Source organism: Lepidochelys olivacea, assembly GCF_965140295.1.
Source record: "Lepidochelys olivacea isolate rLepOli2 genome assembly, chromosome: 8".
In the NCBI taxonomy this organism is placed as follows: domain Eukaryota; kingdom Metazoa; phylum Chordata; order Testudines; family Cheloniidae; genus Lepidochelys; species Lepidochelys olivacea.
In genome coordinates this window covers 22,019,926-22,045,495 of record NC_140418.1, presented here as the reverse complement: position 1 = coordinate 22,045,495, position 25,570 = coordinate 22,019,926, and the positions used below count along the sequence as shown (strand labels likewise).

General features: G+C 47.0%; 1 protein-coding gene across 1 annotated transcript; it reads right to left on the bottom strand.

Annotated features, from left to right (window-relative positions):
- On the bottom strand, positions 1-23,351 carry GRPEL2 (GrpE like 2, mitochondrial). The gene is made up of 4 exons (XM_084637019.1): positions 23,227-23,351; positions 11,273-11,429; positions 7,324-7,405; positions 1-5,029 (listed from the first exon to the last, which is right to left on the bottom strand). The coding sequence occupies exons 1-4, from the start codon at positions 23,301-23,303 to the stop codon at positions 4,674-4,676; spliced, it is 672 nt and encodes a 223-aa protein (XP_084493145.1). The 5' UTR covers positions 23,304-23,351; the 3' UTR covers positions 1-4,673.
- Positions 23,352-25,570: the final 2,219 nt, after the last annotated feature.

Genomic DNA, 25,570 nt, shown 5'->3' with positions numbered 1-25,570 from the left:
TCCTGAAAAAAAAATGTTTATTAGCACACACAGTATCCAGACATCTAGAAGAAATCAGCAAATTCCAACATTAACTCAAATCTCTGTCATCAATCATCAGCACCACTCCCCACACTTCCATATGAATTTCCCTTTCATACAGCTAGAACCTTTGGGTAAATAAGAGCATAGAAACATATGAAAAAAAACATACAGAAGGTTTCTTATCAACTACAAGGATGTAACTTTTTGGAGATCAGCAATTCTTTGTTCATTTGACTCAGCAAAAGTGATATCAAAATATGTTGTGCTTTAAAATAAAAAAAATACTAAAATATAAAAACTTAAATATTTTTAAAATCAGAGTGCTAATAGCAATTGATTTATCACAGCTGTTTCAACAGAATCTGTTAATGAAATATTGAGAATTTGAGGTCCACATAACATTCACATTTTGCGCTGCATACAGACAGGCTGCCAAACTTATATGATCGTGCCACCGGGAGCCTCATGGAAGAATTGAACCCCAATGTGCCCCACTGGCAAGATCTACAGAGGTCATGAAGTAAGGTGATTGCTAACATAAAGGAGGGTTGTCAGAGTCCAAGAGCAGAGAGCCATTTCTACTGACCAACACCACATAAGAACAGCCATACTGGGCCAGACCAGTGGTCTATCTAGCCCAGTACCCTGTCCTCTGACAGTAGCCAATGCCAGATACTTCAGAGGAAGTGAACAGAACAGGGCAATTTATCAAGTGATCCATCCTCCGTTGTCCAGTTCCAGCTTAGGGCAGTCAGAGGTTTAGGGACACCCAGAGTAGGGGGTTGCCTTCCTGAACATCTTGGCTAATAGCCATTGTTGGACCTATCCTCCAAGAACTTATCTAATTCTTTTGGTCATCACAACATCCCCTGGCAATGAGTTCCACAGATTGACCGTGCAATGTGTGAAGTACTTCCTTATATGTTTTAAACCAGCTGCCTATCAATTTCATTCCGTGTGTTATGTGAAGGGGAAAATAATACTCCCCTGTTCACTTTTGCCACGCCAGTCATGATTTCATAGACCTCTGTCCTCTCCCCCCCCTTAGTCTCTTCTCCAAGATGAACAGTCCCAGTTTTTTTAATCTCTCCTCTTATAGAAGCTGTTCCCTACTTATAAATCACGGTTGTTGCCGTTCTCTGTGCTTTTCCCAACTCTAATGTATCTTTTTTGAAATGGTGCAACCACAACTGCACAAAATATATAAGGTGTGGGTTTACCATGGAGGATATAGTGGCATTAGGATATTTTCTTATTATCTATCACCTTTCTAGCAGTTCTTAACATTCTGTTAGCTTTTCACATTGAGCAGATGTTTTCAGAGAACTATTCATGATGAGTCCACAATCTCTTTCAAGAATGGTAATAGCTAATTTACACCCCATCATTTTGTATTTATAGTTGGGATTATGTTTTCCAATGTGCATTACTTTGCATTTATCAGCACTGAATTTAATCTGCCATTTTATTGCCCAGTCACCCAGTTTTGTGAGATCTCTTCGTAACTCTTCATAGTCAGCTTTGGACTTAAACTATCTTGAGTAAATTTGTGTTTGCAAACTCTGCCATCTCACTGTTTACCTTTTCCAAATCATTTATGAATATGTTATACAGCACTACTCCTAGTATAGATCCTTGGGGGACCCCATTATTTACCTCTCTCAACTGTGAAAACTGACTGTTTATTTCTACCCTTTGCTTCCTATCTTATCCCATGACTCCAGCTGAACACACATTTGTTATCTAGTCATCTACATTAAGTGCTCAAGTTCCAAGGTTCATGGGTGTATTAAAGTGGAAATGATTAGTGTTTATGTGACATTTTCCCTCCTCCGCCAAACCTTCCCTTCTAATACACTTCTGTGTTCAGGTCAGGCCGTCATAAAGTGACTGGGAAGAAAAAGCCAAAGGGCCCAATTCCTCCATGGTGTAACTCCCTGAAGTGCAAAAGAGTTATGCCAAAGAAAAATCTGGCCCCCTGTGTTTAGCGTGCAAGCTTTACACAAACCATGGAAGACAGCAAGGGGACAGGAATCTCCACAGAAGAAATTCAACTTAGCCATAGACAACCTACACCACACGAGGGGTGTGTGTGTGTGTGTTTGAAAGGCAACAGGTCCAAAATTAGCCTAAGCTGTGTAACTCCTGCTAGGGAATTTGGGAGATTGGCCCAAAGGTTTGCCTAGTTGCACTTTCATTGTGGGATTCAAAGTGAAGTCGAAAACTAGGATCAACAGCGGCGATACCATACTTCTCTCTAGCACATTTAGTCAAAGGAACTCACAGCACTTTATACACCTTAAATTAATCCTCACAATAGCCCTGTAAGGTATGCCAGTATTGTAGAAGTTACACAGATAAAGAAACTTAAGTGGATGCTTGCTAGAACTTCCCATGAAGTATTGATTTCCAGGGCTGAGATCTCAAGTACCTGCCTCAACGTCCTAAATGGTCAGATGCACATACACACCTTAAGAAGTGTTTTGTAATGAAGAACTGGAACGCTGAATCACCCCCAAGGGAACTTTGGGTACCGCTGTCATTAAGAGGCAGTTTTGCACTAACCATAAGAGACAAGACATGTCTGTCTTTGAATGAAACTCATTCAGATGAATATGTTCTATGTTTATGGAATCTTCCCAGAAAGTCTTAATTTGTAGCTGCCTATTGAGGGAGGTTGTAATCTCGAGAGCCATCACAACAAGACCATGGGTACCTCTCCTGCCTTTTTCAGCATCTCACATCTGCAAAGGAATACCTCCGAGCTAGAGCTGGCGGCCACACTAGACAAAAGTCTTTGGAAGCAGAGCCCAAACACCTGCCAGACCATAGGTTTGATAGCAAGTGAGAGGGCAAGAACTCCTGAAAGAACCACCTGAAAGTACAACTGTTCACCCTCCTTGCCTTTTATAATGCAGCTGATAGCTTGGGGTCTTCTCTTCCATTATTTCTTCTGCTGTTCATTAAATGAGGGTTAGATTCCCATTTAGCTCAGAGATAGACATTAGCATCTAGTAAGTCAGTAATGCTGGGGATGAGGAGTCTACCCATCCTTTCAGTTTAGCTGAAGGTATCACACACAAACTGTTCAGCAACAGAGACACACATGCCCTATGATCTTTCGCCAGGCTGCACCAGCCAGACTGCCTTGAGCTAGAACACTTTAGGCCAGCTCCCACTCTCGACTGGCACTTGGATCCCTGCCTCTCTTCACTTGCTCATAATTGCTGCTGCAACTGATTCAAGGACACTTGGAGCTTTTGCTAAGACTTCTCTCCTTCCATCTAAAAAAAATGAAATAAAGCCTAAATTTGATGTCTATCCACAGCCAGGCAGAAATAGGCTATGAATTAGGGTTGGGAAAGTCATCAGTGTTAATTGTGTATCTGTTAGCTGGTATTTTGTTGACAAAATAAGAGATCATATTTCCCCTTTCAGGGTTAGTAAAGAGTGAACCGTTTCTGGTGCTTGGAAGCTGTAGCACAAATGATCTAGAGATAGATTTCCCTTCTCTTAAAAATACTTCTTGTTTGGAGAACAGGCCTAGATCCTTGCTCAGTGGCTGAGACTTGAGAATAGTTCCTGCTCCCCCTGCCTGGTGTCACTCCCACTGTTTAACTTCAGTGAGAAGCAGACAGGTCTGCAGGGCTGTCCCTAGGGAGGTGTGGGGACCGGGGCGAAAGTGACATCACTTCCGGGACTGACTGCGCCGGAAGCGTCTAGGAGAGGCTGGTAGAGGCGGTGCCTTCCCAAACAGCCAAGTGTGGCTCTCCCTCCCCCAGCCAGCGGTTCACCCACCGCCCATGCGGCGCCAGCCCAAGTGTGGGGCTGGGAGCGGTCACCCTGATTCACTGTCCCCTAGGGACAGCTCTGAAGTCTTAGCTGGAGAGCAAACATTAATCTGATCAAGTTTCAGTTGATAATTATTTTTTTTTTTTTAAAAAACCCTCATCCATACTCAAATACAAGATGATTAAGGCTTTGTTAATTCAGAATTGCTTTTTCTGAAGAGAGATGAGAAAAGTCTGGCTGAAAATGGCAGATGCTTTCACAGCTCCTTCTGCGTAAGGGAAATGGGAAAAAAAAAAAAAAAAAGACCACAAAAGAGTCTCATAATAATACTTAGCACTTAGCTAGAGCTCTTCATCTCTACGGTGCATCTCAAATATTATTTAATCCTCACAACGGCCCTGTGAGGTGGTCAGTAAGTATTATTATATCCCTATTTTACATATAGGGAAACTAAGGAAGAGTGGCTAAGTGACTTGCCCAAAGCCAGGGAAAGAGTATGTCAGAGCTGGGATTGGAAGGCATAAATTCCTGGCTCTCAGATTCTCTCCCCAACTCCCTCTTCCCCCAGTGTAAGTTTTGAGAGAGACGTGAATCCAACAGAGAAGGGGAGCTAGCAGTGCCACATGCTTCTGATAAATAGCAGGACTTCCAGTATTACACACACTCAGAAAAAGTGACATTAAATAATTGAGCCTCTTGGAATTAAAGCCAAGATTATGCACATGTTGTGAAGAAGCCAATGTACAATACAAACCTAGCTTAATAAATAAAGAAAAGACATGCAGCTGCTATCGCCACTGTGTGGCAGAGTCCTCAGCTCATTAAGGTCCCAGATCCCGGTGGGTGCACCCACCACATTACTCCTGCGACTCTACTGCCACACCAACTTGTGCGTGTCTGATAGTGCGGCCATGGAGTTTATAGCCATCCTGAGTCACTAGGGCCACTGTGCCCGGCTGCATTCCCTCTGCTGGCACATGGCAGACTATTTCATGGTCGTATGGATCATATTTGCCACCGACGGGGTTCATCTTCTGAAGGCCATGCTTGGCAAATACTCTTTGCAACTTGGCCTCTATGAGGGAGAGGCCTTCATAGATCTTCTTGAGGGTTGGTTTTGGGTCACTAGGCTCTGCTTCTCTTGCAGCGCTCTCAGTAGTCTTCTCCAAGATATCAGCTACCTCCACCAGGTCCTTGCAGAAACTCTGGATCCCTGCAGCCACATACACAAATAGGCAGGATGTTAAGCAATGTCAATTCAGTGGCAGACAGTGCAAGGCTACAGCATCACCCTGGGCATATTGCCATGCCACACTAGAAGGGACTGATCCTAAGAGATGACTGCCTTCAATGGTAACTGAGGGCATTCAGCAACTCCTGCGACTGGGACCTCAGTATTGTACAGACAGCACTTAAGAGTGCACTACAGGCTCCCAGAGACCATAGTAAGGGGTGAAGTATATACCTAGGCAGATCAATAGCTATGCAATATATACAGGTTCCATAAAGCAGAGTTATTTCACAAAGAGTCTCAATATTTTGTTTGTCCTGTAACCTGGGACATTACAGTGAGACTTCAGGTGACCCCTGGTAACATAGGCGTGGTCTAGAATCCAAACCTTGTTGCCATTTAGGAAACCCAGCTCAGTTTGTATACATTTTGGGCAGCTGTATATTTCTGGTTGCAGAGAATCTGATATGAAGATTGACCAAAAAAACCCCTCTCTCAGGTGGTAGGCACATGTTCACTGAGGCCTGGTCTACATTGGGGGGTGGGGTGGGGGGAGATCGATCTAAGTTACGCAACTTCAGCTATGTGAATAGCGTAGCTGAAGTCAACGTACTTAGACCTACTCACCGCGGTGTCTTCACTGTGGTGAGTCGACTGCTGCTGCTCCCCCGTCGACTCCGCCTGCGCCTCTCGTGGCGCTGGAGTACGGAAGTCAACAGGAGAGCGCTCGGGGGTCGATTTATCTTGTCTAGACTAGAGGTGATAAATTGACCCCCTGGATCGATCGCTGCCTGCTGGGTACTATAGACATACCCTTAGTAACATAACAAAAAGGGATCTGAGATAGATGGGAGAGGAAAGGGGAAGACATTAGCAACAATTAAACACTGCATACTCCTTCATATATAGGTTTGACAGCTATGTAGAGAACCAATATGGAGGAGGAGGAGAAGAAAGAAGAGAAGAGAAGCATCCATAGCAGATCAGATATTGGTCTATGTAGCCTTGCATTCGGGCTTATTCCAATGCCTTACTGAACCCCATGTCTTCCCAGCTGACCAATTCTAATGTAAAGCAAGAATCTTTATTATTTCCTTCAAACCTAAAACATGCACTATAAAAACACCCCAGGAAATTCAAGAGCACCAACAATGTAGATGGACCCTGAATGCAATAGCTATTTCCAAGCAGACCAGGCAGGCACAAAGCAAAGGAAATATAGGCACTCTTACCCAGGATAAACTCCAAGAGCCTCCAGATAAGCGTTAACTAATGAGAAAAAAGGAAACTCCTAGGACTGATATGGGCTACAGAGCTTTCTATCCTTAGGTTTCTGGCTTGAATCAAAGTCATACCAGTAGTATCCTAGAGTGCTACCATCTGATGATTACTTGGCAACCTATGTGATATGAGGTGGACGACTCAGCCCAGTTCCAAGCTGACAGGTGCCCACATCACATAAAACCATAACTAGCATTTCTGATGACAGTCTAAGCAAAGGTGCCCAGGACTGGATTCTCCATGGGGACTGAACTATCCTCTCACCCCTAGAGGTAGTCCCTTCACAGAAGGGTTAAAGTACATTGACAGGACAGAGTTTGGAATGCTTGCTCTGCTGTTTCTCACATTGCACCTGCTCTGTGGATAATCAAGGATATCAGTCTCCAGAGCTATCAATCCAGCCCATTTCACCAACACTAAGTTTACTCAACACATTTTAAGAATACATTAATTGAGAAACATTAATTGGCTTCTACCCCAGCATGCACTACATCCATTAATTTCATAGTGGAGGTGAAGGGAAGAACAGGATCTCAGTACTAGAAAGGAGATTGCGGCTTAATGACATTGCACAGAGCCTGGAATAAACTCCAAGTGCCAATTCTCAGCTGGTGTAAATCATCTTCGATGAAGTCAAGGAAGCTACGCTGATTTACACCAGCTCAGCAGCATTTTACAAATACATTCCCCAAATCCAAAAGGATGTATGGTTGATTAGTATAGATCATTCTTACAAAACAGACCTTGGAAAAAAGAAACAAGCCCTAGGGCTATCACCGAGATAAGCCCACAGGATTTGGGTGAACATGCAGATACAACAGCTAGCGAGTCCAGCCACCAGTCACTTCAGGCCAAACACAACAGGCTTTAGAAAGAACAAGAGCAGAAGGACGGGGAGGGGAAGCTGCTTATTTGTACTTTCTGCTCTGTTTCTTAACTTTGCTTAGCCAAGCAAGTCACGCTGCTGCAAACAGTTCCAGCAGCTCTTTGCTTACCGAACAGCTTGGCATCTTCCACAAACTTCTGTGTTCTCCTCCGGACGTTTTCAGAATCTGCCAAGGCTTTCCGGTATCGCTCCTGCACACACACAGCAACGGGCACAGGCATCAGACAAGGGGAGTGATCCATCACAGGGCCACACCTATTGCTGTAGAACCTTGTATCCCCCTACACAGACAATCTATTTAAAGAGATACTCCCCCTGCAAGTTACCAGCTCATGCTGGCTCCCCGACCCCAGTTACAAAGCACACACATGCCCAAAGGCCTCTCCCATTGCTTGAGGCAGCAAAACTAGGAGCAGATTAACAGCACCCAAGTCACTGGTCAGGAGGATTTTGGGCACAGCTGAGCAGACCACTCTGCACGGTCAGGTCAGTCTGCTGTTTTTGGACCATTCAAGGTGCAGCTCTTGATGGATTCTTTCACTTAGCAGCTGACTGGGAGGTCTTAGCAATGAATGTGCAATCAGCTGATGCTTTGCTGGTGCAGAAGATAGCTGCTGTCAGGGAAAATTTCTAGAAAGGCCCTGCATCTTTCCCTCTTCTTTAGCCTTTCCTACTCAAGGGGGTAGCTACAAAAAAAATCTCACTAGTGCAGCTGAACCAGTGTTGGCAGAGGTGGCACCCCTAGGGAAGATCAGCTCTTTTTAGTACCATGGGAATTAACCCTGTTTGGAACAAGTCTAATCACGGTGCTCAAATCGTTGTGACAGTGGTGGCTCCTCAATAGAGGGCTGCCAACATTGCTCACGCCACAGTAGCTGAACCAGTTGCTCTCCCCAATTGGACAGTGGTGGCACTGTGATAAAATAGTATTGGTCACCTCTCTCTCTCACCCCCCCCCCCAACCCCGTTTGTTTGAGTGAGGAGTAACATTTCTCAGAAAGTGCCTCAGCTGAAGTGGAGTCTTTTACAATATTTCAAATTCTATTTTCACGTGCCACATTGGTACATTTGCATTGGGATAAGAAGAAAATGAGGGTGGCAAACCTACCAATGTGGCACGTGAAAATAGAATTTGAAATATTGCAAGATGTAGAGACAACAGAGAAGTCCAATAAAATGCATTTGTTTGTAGCACTCTTCATAACGTGATGATGCGCAGGAGGAATCTCAAGAGAGGGCTCTCAACTTTACTGTTTGCCTGCCCTGTTAGTTTGTCAGGCCAGAGTCTGTTGCCCTTAAGGCACAGTGTATCCATGAGGGAGCTTGGAGCCGTCTTGGGGAGGAAGTTCATATAGTTAATACATTAGTGGTGTGCTAATTTACCATTTACTCAGGAACTTATAGCTTGGTGGATAAACCCATTTTATAAATGTAAACAGTACAGAATCATAAAGGGATTCAGAGCATCAGCCAGTAATGATGGCTATGAATTTACCTTAATTGTGAGCTCAACTGTAAGGAGTGAGTGAAAGCTCACAAAATGGCACAATCTATAATAATACAAATTGATGGAAAAAGATGCAAAAGGGAGACAAAGGCTGAATTAATCCAAACAAAAAGTCCTACTGATGTAACTCAAGGACTGGGTTACAATCAAGCCTGATAAACAAGAGAAGCTCTCAACTGGAAATCAATTAACCAAAATCAGGGTGCTGGAAATTAAGCCTACTTGGTGAACATAAGGAGTTGGGATATTTTGCCCATCACTCCCTTTTGGGATCTTTAAAAGACCAGACTTTTGGGAGAAAAAAATATCAAGCAGCAGCAGCAGTTTGCCAGCAACTGCTGAAGCAAGCTTTACCACCATGGCTGCCACCCCCGCTGTCTCCTGGGATCCCACGGTCTATTGTAACACCACTGGGCCGTCCTGATCCTGAGAGATGCCCTGACCAGACTGGACCAGAGAGAGGGACACAGATGACATCACCACCTCCACCTGCTCTCTCTAAATCCCAACCACCACCTGGGATGTGACATTGTCACACACCTCCAGACCCATCCCATGTGTCCTTTTCCTTCCTCACCTTATTTCTTCTCTTTCCTACCCCTCTCCTTTTTCATTCTAATAAGAGTCTGACTTAGTTGGCCAAGACTGGGTATTTTGCAACACCATTGTAAACCAGAGAGGAAGATAAAAGCAATGCCCTAAACAGCCTGATGTGAGTACAAGTTTGCCAGATCTCAGAGTGGCTAATAAGACAGTGCACCATGCCTCTGTTTCTCCAATAGTGAGGTTGCAAGTGAAAGTCAATACCAGAAATGGAAGTTGCATTTTCTGTCTTTCTTGTTCTTTTTTCTCTTTTGTTAGGTTTCAGAGTAACAGCCGTGTTAGTTTGTATTCGCAAAAAGAAAAGGAGGACTTGTGGCACCTTAGAGACTAACCAATTTATTTGAGCATAAGCTTTCGTGAGCTACAGCTCACTTCATCTGACGCATACTGTGGAAAGTATTCTCTTTTGTGTGCATCTTATTTTGTGTTCTTGAAAATGGGACTGGACTTTAACAATAACAGCAGCTCCAGTCCATTTCAATTAACTTTCTCTCTTTTCCCTAAAAAAGGGACAGTTATTAGGATCTTTAATACCATCGAAGAGACTGTCAGCCAGAGAATTTTCCCCACTAAAGACTCTATGGCAAAAAGGAAAGGGAACAAGGCAAGCTGTTACAATGAAAGCCTTACATAATACTTTACCTGTTTTCCTTTCTTTTCTGTATCTTTAACAAAAGATTAAAAATTTTTAATCATGTGTTTGCCATGAAATGAAGCAGGCTGAGATCTGTTTAACGTTGGATTATGACAGGGTCACATTAACATCTTTGACCCCATTAATTCAATTGAAATGAGTACAATGGCGGAAGGGTTACAGAACGGAAGTAACTCATTGCTTTGAGGTAGAAGTATGAGGGTGTTCCAGTTAAGATGATGCAACACAAATGAAACAGCCATCTCTTTCAACTGTGGAGAGTCACAGGGAGAGGACAGGGAGGAGGCGAAGTCTAGAAATGCAGAAGGAGTGGGTGAGCTAGGACATGATTACAAGTTCACAGAGATGGGATGAGTGATTCCATTCTAAAAATGATGAGAGTGATTAACTGATAAGATGAAGGAACTGAGAGGGATAAAGGCAAGGGTAGAGGCCCCCACCCCACCTCTTCCCGCCCCCCCTTCTCCCTAGTGCCTCCTGCAAGTCCCTGAACAGCTGATTGCAGTGGGTGGGAGGGGTGCAGGGGAAGGAGCCAATCTACAGAGCACGCACTATTTTTTCCCCTGGAACATCCATGGAGTCGGCGCCTATGGTAGAGGGAAGAAACACTGCTCTGCTACCTAAAGCAAGAGTAACTTGGCCACAACCCGACCTTGTACCTAGAGTTTAGAGAGCAGGATTTCAGAACGGATGCTGATTTCCAAATGCATAGGAAACCATCTCCTCAAGTAAGAAAAGTAGCTAAATACATTCCACACATCAGGCCTGCCTGAGCTGGATCATTTTGCACATTTATCTGAACTGTATAAACCCTTCTAAGACCTGGTGATCCTTGAATGCCATAAGGCCAGGCTAATCAGGATCATCCTCCTTTGAATTCTCACAAGACACAGGCAAAATTACTGCAGGTCTAAATAGACAACACTCAAAGATTTGAAAAGGGAATCTCTAACACACACAGGATTTCCTAGCTAGGATCAGACTACTTGGTTCATCCAGTCTTGTCTCCTATTTCCAGGAGTAATCAACAGCTGATGTTTTGGAGGAGGACATAAAGCACTTTGCTAACTGGGCATTGCCTCCTAATGTTATGCAAGGGTAGCTGGTTGTCACCCTGCAGCCTGGAGATGGCTGCCTTTCTGTGGTGAAGAGCTTTGGGATGAAAGATGTCATCTATAATGTATTCAGGCAGGTGGCTGAACAGTGAAATGAATGAGCCCTCCCACTTTGAAGGGACTGAACCCTGAAGACATGGGGATACCTTTGCTAAGATGCTGCTAGTGGTAGACTCACAGTTAAATCACGGACTTGTTCTTCCAGTTTGCTGGCTTTGAGCTCTAGAGTTCGCTCAGAAAGGGGATGCCTTGGCTCATCGCGGGGATCCTCTGGTCCACATTCATCTCCCGTGCTCCTCTGCTGGGCCGCAGTGCTGAAGACACACAGGCAATCTCTGAAATACAAGCCCAGGGCAAAGAAGGAAGAGAAACATGATCCAGAGCTCAGAAGGGAAGATGTTGCTTTGTGCCCATCATCAAGGTTAAAAGCACATTCTGTTTGGAGACACCTAGGTAGGATCTTAACTCATGTAAAATAAGCAGATATGAAAGGCAGATATCACGCTTTGGTGCTTAGATAATACAGTGACTGGCGCTAGTCAGACACCAAGGCCTTGCCTACACTACAAAGTTTTGTCAGCAAAAGCTGCCTTTTGCCGACAAAACAGGGGAGGTGTCCACACTACAAAGCTACTTTTGGCAGCAAACCTCTGCTGTTCTGCCGACAAAATAAAACCACCTCAGCGACAAACAAAGTTTTTTGCAGCAAAGTTAAAGCGACAAAGTGTTAGTGTAGACACTGCTGTTTGTTTTGTCCACACAACTGGCTTCCACCAGTATCCCACAATGCCTGCCTGCTGTTTTGATCTCTGCTGCCTCGCAGGCATGTGCCCCTCCCCTTTCAAAGCTCTTGGAAGTATCTGACAACTGCGCCCTGCTCCAGTTCGGGGAACAAAGAGCAAATCATTAACATGGAATGCTCCTGTTCTGCCCTGCACTAGGAATACAGCAACAGGCTTGAACAGGGACTGGGAGTGGCTGGCTCATTACAAAAGCAGCTTTGCCTCTCCTGGAATTGACACCTCCTCATCTATATTGGGAGTGGACTACATCCACCCTGATCGAATTGGCCCTGTCAACACTGGTTCTCCACTTGTGAGGTAACTCCCGTCTCTTCATGTGTCAGTACATTTATGTCTGCATCTGTAATTTGCACTCCATGCATCTGAAGAAGTGGGGTTTTTACCCACAAAAGCTTGTGCTCAAATAAATCTGTTAGTCTTTAAGGTGCTACTGGACTCCTTGTTGTTTTGTGGACACAGACTAACACGGCTACACCCTGATACTTAGCAGCAGGCAGACTGCTGCTGCAGGAAGTGGCGTAAGTGTGTGTGGGGTGGGGGGACAGACTACTGTGCTGCTTTGACACTCCTCAGCACAGAGAGCTCACCAGGCTGCTCAGACTGTGGCTCCCAGCAGCTGAAGAGACTGTGGGAGAACTGGGAGGGAATCACAGGACCACAGGCAGGCAGGCAGAGCGGGCTGCCTGGGGAGAGGAGGTTAGTTCCATCATGGAGGATAGGTCCACCAATGGCTGTTAGCCAGGATGGGCAGGGATGGTGTCCCTAGCCTCTGTCTGCCAGAAGCTGGGAATGGGCAATGGGGGACGGATCACTTGATGTTTACTTGTTCTGTTCATTCCCTCTGGGGCACCTGGCATTGGCCACTGTTGGAAGACAGGACCCTGTGCTATACAGACCTTTGGTCTGACCCAGTATGGCCATTCTTCTGAGAGACTGCTGTGCCATGCAGAGCCGAGGGCTGATGTGCGGGGTGTCCCCTTCCCCCGCCTCAGAATAGGTCGCTCAGCCTGCTGTTTCCCCCGCCCCAGATATACCACTCTCCTCTCCCTCCCCTCACACAGTTCAGTTGAAAAGCTGACAATCTACTAGGAACTGGAAGCTCCGAGAAGGATGGGATTGAGAAACCTCCATCAGGGGATGCTATACCTGCCCCCCCCCCCATGAAGCATTGCAAACCCTTCCCAAAGCACCCTGCAGCAACCTATCCTGAGGCAGGAGGAAGGGGACACCCCCCATGTCAGCCCTCGGCTCTGCTTGGCACATAAGTCTCTCATAAGAATGGCCACACAGGGATAGCTACCACAGTGTTGCACTGCTCTCTGTGTCGATGCAACAGCTGTTAGTGTGGATGCACTCTGCTGACAAAAGAAGCGAGTGTGGACATGCAACAGTGGTTTTAATTAGGGCCGTCGATTAATCGCAGTTAACTCACACGATTCACTCAAAAAATTAATTGTGCTTAATCGCAGTTTTAATCGCACTGTTAAACAATAGAATACAATGGAAATGTATTAAATATTTTTGGATGTTTGTCTACATTTTCATATATATTGATTTCAATTACAACACAGAATACAAAGTGTATAGTGCTCACTTTATATTATTTTTTATTACAAATATCTGCACTGTAAAAATGATAAACAAAAGAAATAGTATTTTTCAATTCACCTCATACAAATACTGTATTGCAGTTTTCAGAGTAGCAGCCGTGTTAATCTGTATCCGCAAAAAGAAAAGGAGTACTTGTGGCACCTTAGAGACTAGCAAATTTATTTGAGGATAAGCTTTAGTGAGCTACAGCTCACTGGGGCCTCCTGGGGGGTTGTGAACAGGTTTCAGGGGAGCCACCTAGTAGGGCCAGCATTAGACTCACTAGGGCCCAGAGTAGAAAGTTGAAGCCCCACCACATGGGGCTGAAGCCCAGGGCCCTGAGTCCTACTACCCAGGACTGAAGCCAAAGCCTGATCGATGTAGCTTCGTGGGGGTCCCTGTGGCATGGGGCCCCTGGCAATTGCCCTGCTTGCTACCCTCTGATGCCAGTCCCGACTTTTATATGCAGAAAAAAAGTTATTGTGGCACAGGTCGGCCATGGAGTTTTCATAGCATGTTGGGGGGGGCCTCAAAAAGAAAGTCTGAGAGCCCCTGAAATAGTATTTTTCAATTCACCTCATACAAGTACTGAAGTGCAATCTCTTCTTTGTGAAAGTGCAACTTAACAAATGTAGATTTTTTTTTGGGTTACATAACTGCACTCAAAAACAAAACATTGTAAAACTTTAGAGCCTACAAGTCCACTCAGTCCTACTTCTTGTTCAGCCAATTGCGAAGACAAACAAGTTTGTTTACATTTACGGGAGCTAATGTTACACACTTTTTATTTACAATGTCACAATAAAGTGAGAACAGGCATTCCCATGAGACTTTTGTAGCTGGCATTGCAAGGTATTTACACGCCAGACATGCTAAATATTTGTATGCCCCTTCATGCTTTGGCCACCATTCCAGAGGACATGCTTCCATGTTGATGACACTTCTTAAAAAAATAATGAGTTACAATATTTAAATTTGTGACTGAACTCACTTTTTCAATTCTGGCTCTCTTTTACCTGCATTCTGCCATATATTTCATGTTATGGTAGACGCAGATGACAACTCAGCACATGTTGTTTTAAGAACACTTTTGCTGCAGATCTGACAAAATGCAAAGAAGGTACCAATGTGAGATTTCTAAAGACAGCTACAGCACTTGACCCAAGATTTAAGAATCTGAAGTACCTTCCAAAATCTGAGAGGGATGAGGTGTGGAGCATGCTTTCAGAGGTCTTAAAAGAACAACACTCTGATGCAGAAACTACTGAACCAACAAAAAAGAAAATCAACCTTCTGCTGGTGGTATCTGATTCAGATGATGAAAATGAACATGTCACACTTCTTTGGATCGTTATCGAGCAGAACCCATCATCAGCATGGATGCATGTCTTCTGGAATGGTGGTTGAAGCATGAAAGGGACACATGAATCTTTAGCGCATCTGGCCCGTGAATATCTTGCGATGCCGGCTACAACAGTGCCATGTGAACCACCTGTTCTCGCTTTCAGGTGATATTGTGAACAAGAAGCAGGCAGCATTATCTCCTGCAAATGTAAACAAACTTGTTTGTGTGAGCAATTGGATGAACAAAAATAGGGCTGAGTGGACCTGCAGGCTATAAAGTTTTACATTGTTTATTTTTGTATGCAGTTATTTTTTTGTACATAATCCTATATCATGAAAGTTGATCCTGCAGATAAAGAGACTGCACTACAGTACTGGTATTAGGGGAATTGAAAAATACTATTTCTTTTGTTTTTTACATTGCAAATACTTGTAATAAAAATAAATACAAAATGAGCATTGTACACTTTGCATTCTGTGTTGTAATTGAAATCAATAGATTTGAAAATGTAGAAACATCTCAAAATATTTAAACAAACGGCATTCTATTATTGTTTAACAGCGCGATTAATTGCGCGATTGATCAGGATTCATTTTTTTAATCGCTTGACAGCCCTCGCTTTAATTAAAGCGGCATACCTTTTGCCGACAAAACTTTGTAGTTTAGACAAGGCCTAAAGAAGTGAGCTGTAGCTCACGAAAGCTCGTGCTCAAATAAACTGGTTAGTCTCTAAGGTGCCACAGGTCCTCCTTTTCTTTTTGCGAATACAGACTAACACGGCTGTTACTCTGGAACTTGGAATGTGTAAACAGAGTTCAAATGCAGAGAGCTGCATCTGCTCTTTGGGGAAAGCAGCAGCGATAGCCCAGGTGGACAATAAAACTTATAACCCTACAACTTGGCACGTTCGTATCTAGTTCAGAACCCTTGCTTTCAGGTTGCTTCACCTGCTGAAAAGCGTGTGCGCCTAAAAGCCTGGAGACTAAGCTACCGTGGTTCATGGTGCAACAGCCAGGTCACTCACCCCGGAGAGGTTTCGGAGCAGCAGCCGTGTTCGTCTGTATTCGCGAAAAGAACAGGAGGACTTGTGGCACCTTAGAGACGAACCGATTTGAGCATAAGCTTTCGTGAGCTACAGCTCACTTCATCGGATTGATCCTAGAACAAGCCGGCTCCTACATTGGCAGCTGAAATTACAGAACCACGAGAGTCAGGAAATTGGACTAAGCTGTATAAACACTAAGTACTATCCAGGTTCATAGGAATTAGTCCCAACACAACTTGGTGACTCTCTCAGAAACTAGTTAACTCTAAATAGAAAAAACATCAATCAGCGTGTGAGACAGTTCAGGCAACTTGCAAAACAGGCAGCAGGTTGCACAGCCTGCAAAATAATTAGAACATTTAGCACTTACGTGGAACTTCAAAGCCTTTGGCGAACACTAACCATAATGCCACCCTGAGAGCAGAGTCACTATTTAACGCCCCTAATCTACAGATGGGACACTGAGGCAGAGAAGCAATATCTTTCAGAAAGTCACAGAAAGAGTTTATGTCAGAACCAGGACTGCCACTCAGGAATTCGCTGGCTCCAAGTCCTGTGCTCACCCCAAGCCTGCCTATCATCCTCTCAAACTTCACACCAGATTAGGATTACATTAATAGTTTGGGGAAGTGTTCCTCCAAGAAGGCTCCATTCAGAAAGCACATTGGCATCTGCTGAACAAGAGTTTCTAAATTCTTGGGAGTGCCTGTTGAGCTCTCCCCGAAACCAAGATTTTCAATATCTTCTCTAAAAAAGGCTTGTTGACATGGTAACCAAAAGCTTTACACCAACCTATGACCATCAAGCCTAACTATTAGTTAACAGCAAATAGTGTTACAATTCCTCACTCAGCAGGCCACCTTCTCCGCTCTTTTGTCTTTGAAAGGAGGTTGTCCCATGTCCCACAAGACCAACAACCGATATCCAGAAACTTCCTTATCCCTTCCAAACTACATCTGCATATAAATATCTGCTAATTAGGTGCTTAGTGCACCATCTGCATGGCAAACTGTCCCTTTTAGTGTGCGGCAAGCCAGGGTGCGAATCTACAGCACACTAGTTTGCTGCACACTAACTTGCCCTGTGAACCCTGCTACCATGAGGTGGCTGTCCTTGCACTAGGCAATCCTTACGTAATAACCCAAGAACTATTCTAGGGCCTGTCTACACTAAGCTGTTTTCCAAAAAAATTACTCATTATTCCAGCTCTATCTGTGAGAGTACCAGCATAGACAAGGAGCTGATGGCTGCTAGCATTTTAACCACCACAGCATGGAGATCTGTCTTGGACAGAGGGATGTGATTTGGAGCACTTTTAAGGTGCCTACTGCTGTGATGTCTAACTGCCAGCCAAATCTATCTTGGTGACGGTTTCCCCCTCAAATCTATTATAATGGCTGAAGACTGAGCAAGCTTTTGCACTACAGAATAGACTTCACAATGCAACATTAAAGAGATAGATTGAGGATATCTCAGTGTACAAACTAACAGTGGTGTCCCATTTACTTTATTAAACTTAACCACTATTGAACAGGGTATCAACGCTGGTTTAAAATTGAACCAAAAGCTGAGAACAAGCATGGTTTGCGTTCCTTATGTAAAGCCATAAACAACTTTTGACAAATTTGTGTCAAACTTTTGACAATTTTTATTTCTTTCCAACTTACTCCAGCTAAATGGATTCAAGAAGGATGCTGATAAATTGGAAATGGTTTAGAGAAGAGCCACAAGACAACATGCCATATTGTAACTGAGTTCCTTGAATCTATCTATTTTGTTTAACAAAAGGGAAAGTGAAGCAGTGATGTGATTACAGTCTATAAGTACCTACATGGGGAACACATATTTGATAACAGGCTTGTCAGTCTAGCAGAGAAAAGTAAAACATGATTCAATGCTGGAAGCTGAAGCAAAACAAACTCAAACTGAAAATACATTTTTAACAGTGAGGGTGGCAATTAACCATGGGAACAATTTACCAAGGATGGTGGTGGATTCTCCATCACTGGCAATGTTTTTTTCTCAAAGATATGTTCTAGGAATTATTTTGGGGGAAGTTCTATGACCTGTGTTATACAGGAGGTCAGACTAGATCAGTGGTTTTCAAACTGTTGGTCGCGGAATGTAAGGCACTGGGTCGCAGCGGCTCTGGTCAGCATCGCCAATTGGGCTGTTAAAAGTCCTGTCAGTGGTGCTGCCCGGCTAAGGCAGGCTAGTCCCTATCTGTTCTCACACCGCGCTGCGCCCCAGAAGTGGCCAGCAGCAGGTCTGGCTCCTAAGCCGGCGGAGGGTGGGGGTGGGGCCACGGGGCTCCGTGCGCTGCCCCCCTCCCTGAACACCACCTCCACACTCCCATTGGCTGGTTCCCAGCCAATGGGAGCTGGGGTGTGTGAGGGGTGCCTGCGGGTGAGAGCCTCGTGGAGCTGCTTGCACGCCTAGGAGCCGGACCTGCTGCTGGCCGCTTCCGGGGCGCAGCGCGGTCCACGGTGCCAGAACAGGCAGGAAGCCTGCCTTAGCACCCACACTGCGCAGCTGACTGGGAGCCACCTGAGGTAAGCCCATGCCCCAATCCTCTGCCTCAGCCCTGAGCCCCTTCCTCCACCCCAAACCCCTCATCCCGGCCCCACCCTGGAGCCTGCACCCCCAGCCCAGAGCCCTGACCCCCTCCCACACCCTGAATCTCTCATTCCCAGCCCCACCCTGCAGCCCTCACCCTCGAACTCCAACCCTCTGCCCCAGCCCCCTCATTCCCAGCTCCATTGGTTCACAGGCATCAACAATTTTCTCCAACTGGGTCACCAGAAAAAAATTTGAAACCACTGGACTAGATGATCACAATGGTCCCTTCTGGCCTTGGAATCTGTGAATGAGATCCTGTGCCTCAGTGGAGAGAGACTATCCCACTAAAAGATAGATAAAAAGATAGGATGCAACTGTCTAGGCAGTCATGCCACAAAAATGCAGTTCACTATCACAAGACAGAGAAAGGCAGAGACTTAAAAATAACTAGGGTGTGTTATTTTAGAATTAAAAGCTGCAAATGGCAAGCAGTTAATTAAAAGTTGCTCTTTAAAAAGAAGGTAACAATATTAACAGGTCACTATTTCCCATAATTAAAAGGAGACACACGTAGGGGGAAAAATTAGCTTAGATTTCAAAACAGATCAGTGCAAGTTTGGAAAATTTTAAGATTTGTAGAGGAAAAAGTGTATATGGGTTGAGTATATGAATTGTAATTATGACTTCTGACCCATAAACTTTTTACATTTCATTTACATAAACTTCAGTCACTGAAGTTAACAAACATGCAGCAGATGAACCATTCAGCCAAAATAGCCTTGAAATGTAACTGGCAGCTCAATCACCTACAGTTTTATAATCCACAGATCCAGACAAATTTTGCTTTAAAACCCTATATAGATATTTCAAGGTGTTGCTGCTCATTCACTTCCCAGGAACAGAAGTTTAGTGAGCTGATTGCATGTGACTTGTGGTGGGTGGGGGTGTATGCACGCAAGAGCGAGAGAGGAATAAACGAGCTAGAGTTTCAGCCAGAGAAACCTGCCTACGTGAAGCAGAGAGCTGCCTGCATGGACTCCCTTTCCAAGCTACTGAAACCAAATCCAAGTCTCAAAACACACCCTCATCCTACAGAAAGTCCCAACTCCCACATGCTGTTTGGATTAGCCTGCCTCATGTGGCAGAGGAGGAACAAGAGCTCTCTCACAGAGCAATGTTTAAAAGGGGTTTGCTCAGAACTGCCATATGGAATGGAACACAGGAAAAAGCTGCACAGTTTGCTTCTTCCTAAGAGATATGAGGCGCATACTACACTAAGGAAACAAACAAGTGTTTATCTGCAGCTACTGTAATACTGTCCCGCCTTCCAGACACAGTGTTAACCCCAGTTTTCCTAGGAATAGAGAGACAAGGTGGGTGAGGTATCATCTTTTATTGGACCAACTTCTTTGAAGATGAGCTCTGTGTAGCTCAAAAGTTTGTCTCTTTCACTAACAGAAGTTGATCCAATAAGACATTACCTCACCCACCTTGCATCTCTAATATCCTGTGACCAACATAGCCACATCAACACTGAAAACAACTATGAATAGAGAGTAATTATACGAGAGGAAGTTAGGAAATTGCATCTATGGACTGGTTTCACACTACTGATGCGGCTTGACTGTCTGTCTGTCATGAACAATCCCAATGACACCATCTACAGATCAGAGGCCACACCTATTTCAAGCTGACAGCACATTTACAAGGATAATTACCCAGTACACAAGAGTGCATGAAGGGGAGGATTTCTGGACATAACATGCTTTTACTACAAACCCCAAGCCCAGCAGTTCCCAAAGCACATATGGGAACTCTCCATTTTATTTTGCTTAAATTTTCTTCTTATTTCCCTTTAGAGGAATAAACCTGTGAGCCCTTTGTCTTTCCCCTTCTCTGCTGTCTGCATTTCAACCAAGGAACCAACTAGTAGACATCAGTTGTGCTTTAACACAAGGTCTGAAGTGGGACTCACGTAGAATGGACACTCCAAGTTAAGCCTCCAGGTTAAATCACCCAAAACAGAAGTCAACTACCCCAATCAGATACACAGTACAACTGTATTCAAATCTTGCTAGAAACTAAGCCCAAGAAACACTTTAAGAATATAAAATATTAGGTTATATATGTAATGGACAAAGCAGCAACACTACACTAATTGACAAATTTAAAAGCCTTTTGCAAGGTGTTTATAGAGGCACAGAACTGTATTCATAAGGCCACTTGTCTGCTTTTCTAACACTGAGATAAAGTCAGTGGGAGGCGAGGGCAGAACTTGTCCCACTGCATTTACTATACAACCACTTCCTTTTAGAGGCAAGCTGAACTGTTCAAAGAATGTGCTTTTCAAAATACATCTTGCTTTCACGATTATTGTTTGCAGTGTTGCTATAGCCATGTTGATGCCAGGATATTAGCGATGTAAGGTGGGTGAGGTAATATCTTTTACTGGACCAGCTTCTTTTGGTGAAAGAGAAAGAAGAAAAGCACTAGGCATCTGCCTGAAGAGCTCTGTGGAAGCTTGAAAGCTTTCTGTTTCACCAGCAGAAGTTGGCCCAATAAAAGATATTACGTCTCCACTTTGTGTCTCTTATTTCTGATTAGTTATCTGAAAATCCATTTAATACACATTCAGATTCCATTAAGATAGCTATGTCTATACCCAGGATGTTTCACCAAATTTTTCCAAAGGTTCATTGCACCAGTGGGATCCCCTGCGTAAGCAAGTTTCCTGCAGCCGAGACCCACTTCTAAAACTATTTTAGTTAAACCTTCTGTAAGCTCATGTATTTAGAAGAGTTTTTATAACAGGTTCAGCCACAGGGAGCCTGTCCACACTATGCTCTCCATCAGTGCAGCAGAAGCAATGGGAACTTGTGTGCCATTTGCCCTTGTGTAGCCAAGACTGGTTTTTATGTTTTTTTTTTTTTTTTTAATTCTAGACAACAATTTGCTTTCTATATACACACTGCAACAATTCCATACCTAGAGCTTTGTCAGCATATACTAATTTCCCCACACATATGCCCCAATATGATTATTTATTTGTATTATTGCAGTCTCTAGATGACTTGGTCATGGACCAGCTGCAGCTACATTTGTTTCTGGCCTCAGAAAGAAACAGGGGCCACCCACGTTCTCATTAAAAGCCTTAAAAATGACTGCAGTGAACACACCTCCAGCAAGGTCTATGGTTGGAGCTTTCCTGAAATACATAGACTGAATTACTAGCCCTTGTGCCCCAGAAGTGATTAACACCTGTTCCTCCTTACTTTCAGTTACCTTCTCCTCCTCTCAGTACCAGCACCCAGCAATTTTTCTTCCTTTTATTGCTAGAGATTAAATTAAATATAGTACCTATTTACACCTGATTTAGGAACAGGAAGGACAAGCTGAAAACAGAAGTGCAAGTCAAGGGGGGGGGGGGGTCGGCTCATTGCTGGGAGGGGCCCCCTCCCCTCTGCGGGCCAGGCCAGCACTCAGCAGCGGCCCTGGCCCGGGGAGCAGCTTGAGGCTGCTGGCCCTGCTCCCCCGCGGGTGGGAGGCACACAGCCCCAGGTGAAAACCATGCCGGAGGCCCTCAAGGTGGCCTCCCAAAACGGAGGAGCTCGGACCACGGGCCGCGTTTTAAGGTTTTAACCTGGCTGCACTCCGACGTCTTCCCCCTCCTCCACAGTAGCGCACACTGGCGCCCCCCCCCCCAGTCCAGCCCCGTCTGCCTGGGCAGGGCACCGGACCCCAACCGCGCCGCCCCCCCCCTCCAGCCCCGTCTGCCTGGGCAGGGCACCGGACCCCGGCCGCGCCGCGCCCCCCCCCTCCAGCCCCGTCTGCCTGGGCAGGGCACCGGACCCCAACCGCGCCGCCCCCCCCCTCCAGCCCCGTCTGCCTGGGCAGGGCACCGGACCCCGGCCGCGCCGCGCCCCCCCCCTCCAGCCCCGTCTGCCTGGGCAGGGCACCGGACCCCGGCCGCGCCGCGCCCCCCCTCTCCAGCCCCGTCTGCCTGGGCAGGGCACCGGACCCCGGCCGCGCCGCGCCCCCAGTCCAGCCCCGTCTGCCTGGGCAGGGCACCGGACCCCAACCGCGCCGCGCCCCCCGTCCAGCCCCGTCTGCCTGGGCAGGGCACCGGACCCCAACCGCGCCGCGCCCCCTCCCCCTCCAGCCCCGTCTGCCTGGGCAGGGCACCGGACCCCAACCGCGCCGCCCCCCCCCCTCCAGCCCCGTCTGCCTGGGCAGGGCACCGGACCCCGGCCGCGCCGCGCCCCCTCCCCCTCCAGCCCCGTCTGCCTGGGCAGGGCACCGGACCCCGGCCGCGCCGCGCCCCCTCCCCCTCCAGCCCCGTCTGCCTGGGCAGGGCACCGGACCCCGGCCGCGCCGCGCCCCCTCCCCCTCCAGCCCCGTCTGCCTGGGCAGGGCACCGGACCCCGGCCGCGCCGCGCCCCCTCCCCCTCCAGCCCCGTCTGCCTGGGCAGGGCACCGGACCCCGGCCGCGCCGCGCCCCCTCCCCCTCCAGCCCCGTCTGCCTGGGCAGGGCACTGGAGCAGCAGCCAGGCAGTACTCAGCAGTGGCACACAGCTCACCCGAGAGTGCAGCCGCCCGGGCTCCCTTGCTAGCCCGCAGTGGATCAGCGGCCAAGCCCCCCACGCCCGCCTCGCTGCACAGCGCGGACAGCCCAAGCACCACGGTGAGGGGCACACAGAGAGCACGGGGGGCAGGGGAGCGATCGGGGCCAGGAAACGCTGTGGACGGGGCCCCTGTGTGATAGGATGAGTAGCCGGCTCCCCCCGCCTTACCTGCTGGGCCGCCGAGCGCCCAACGAGAGCAGCGAGACGAGGTAGTGCCGGGCCGTCCGCAGGGACCTGCCAGCCATGCTCCCGCCTCCCTCCCTTGGTCCGCTGGCGTGTGACTGAGCGCCTCCCGCCGGGCAATGCGCCCGCCCCCGGCAGAACTACAGGCCCCGTCGGCCCCCGCGCCGTGGCGTCATGGACTCCAACTCCCATTAGCCCCCGCGACAGCGGGCACAGGCCTATGTACATGCTGCCGGCAGCACAGGGCGGTGGGGACTATAACTCCCATTAGCCACTGCACACGCGGCGGCGCTCCCCATCCCGGCAGGCACCGCGCGGAGCTGCCCTTTAAGCCAGGGCTTGGGCGCCTGTCGCTGGAGCGTGGCGTTGGCAGGAGGATCATCCTTGCTCTCACCCCCCGGGTCCTAGTGCCGCCCGCGGCTGCAATATTACACGCCGCCGCCCGTAGCGGTGCCTAGCGTCTAGACCAGGGGTTGGCAACTGTTCAGAAGTGGTGTGCCGAGTCTTCCTTTATTCACTCCAGTTTAAGGTCTCGTGTGCCAGTAATACATACAGAGGGTCTCTTTCTATAAGTCTATAATAAATAACTAAACTGTTGTTAGATGTAAAGTAAATAAGGTTTTTAAAATGTTTAAGAAGCTTCATTTAAAATTAAATGAAAATGCAGATGGCCAGGATCCAGGCAGGATGAGTGCCACTGAAAATCGGCTTCTGTGCCGCCTTTGGCATGTGTGCCATAGGTTGCCTATCCCCGGTCTCGACTCTAGAGGTCCCTTGGGCTACCCTGCCCAGGCTCTGGTGCAGGTTGGGGGAGGTAGCCTGTCCCAAGCTGCCCCCTCTGTGAGATATGGGTTGCCTGTCTTGCATAGTCTGATGGCTCTGCCCTCCCCCATCTTCTGGAGGCAGGTAGGGTTGCTAATTTTCTAATCGCACAGAAATGAATACCCTAGCCCCACCCCTGAACCCAGCCCCACTGACTACATTCCCATTTCCCTTTCCCTTAGTGGCTTGCTCTCCCGCACCCTCACTCGCTTTCACTGGGCTGGAGCAGGGGTTGGGATGTGGGAGGGTGTGATGGCTCCAGAGTGGGGCCAGAAATGAGGGGTTAAGGGTGTGGGAGGGGGCTTTGGGCTGGGGCAGGGGGGTGAGGGCTCTGGCAGGGGGTGCAGGCTCTGGGGTGAGGTCAGGGATGAGGGATTTGGACTGCAGGAGGGGGCTTAAGTTTGGGGGGGCTCAGGGCTGGGACAGGGGGTTGGGGTGCAGGCTTACCTCCGACCACTCTCAGTCAGCAGCGCAGCGGGACAAAAGCAGGCTCCCTGCCTGTCCTGGCTCTGCACTGCGCCCTGGAAGCAGGAATCAGCAGGTCCAGCCCCAGCTCCCATTTTCCAGAAACCACGGCCAATGAGAGTGCGGAGCCAGTGTTCAGGGCAGGGACAGCGCCCGGAGCCCTGTGGCCCCTCCACCTAGGAGCAGGACCTGCTGGCTGCTTCCAGGGCACAGCATGGTGCCAGGACAGGTAAGGACTAGCCTGCCTTAGCCGTGCAGCACCACCGACCAGAGTTTTAACGGCCTGATTGGTGGTACTGATCAGAGTTGCCAGCGTCAAAAACTGGACACCTGGCAACCCTATGGGTGGCATGTGCCCATCACACTGAACTAGATGATCTATCGAGGTCCCTTCCAGTCCTACACCTCTGATATTTAGAGTGCTCCATTACTTCACTCCTCTTTGGACTTGAAAAATCACCTGGACTGTACCACATTTTAAAAATGTTCAAGACAGGTCAAAGGTCTGATGATTAATAGCTGTTGGGGAAGGACTCCTGCAATCTGTGCTTGTCCTGACTGACATTCTCAAAAACAAGACCACTTTATTTCTGAATTTAAGTATTCGCGCAGGGGTTTAAGGTGCTGTAATTTATGTGCATCAACTCCACAGCTGTGTCACACCATCTGCAGGCCCTTATAAGGGAAAAGGATAAAGGAAATTGAAGGGGGAAATGCTGCTGTTAATTCCTTTAATTTAAAATGCTTTAATTGGTTTTCCATGACACCCACACAATGGCAGGCTGCAGACACAAACACCTCTGGTGGTGAAGGAGCAGTGTTAGCCACAATCCATCTGAGACTTGTCAGGCTCTGAATAATAATTTAACACCTGAGTCAACATTATAGGCACTTAACACTGAGAACAGAAATGTGTGCTTTTATCATGGGGTAACTTATGCATTAGCTATCCCCCTGTAAAAACATAGTGGAGACAAGGTACATTGGTTTCTCCAAAAGGCAGCCAATGCAAAGGAGTAACAGGCTAATTCATCTTAAAAAA

Excerpts from the sequence above, each read along its gene's own strand:
- GRPEL2 (XM_084637019.1), bottom strand. The coding sequence starts at position 23,303 with ATGGCTGGCAGGTCCCTGCGGACGGCCCGGCACTACCTCGTCTCGCTG. Across the intron at positions 11,430-23,226 it reads GGCGCTCGGCGGCCCAGCAG|AGATTGCCTGTGTGTCTTCA; the intron begins GTAAGGCGGGGG and ends CTTGTATTTCAG. Across the intron at positions 7,406-11,272 it reads AACAAGTCCGTGATTTAACT|GAGCGATACCGGAAAGCCTT; the intron begins GTGAGTCTACCA and ends GTGTGTGTGCAG.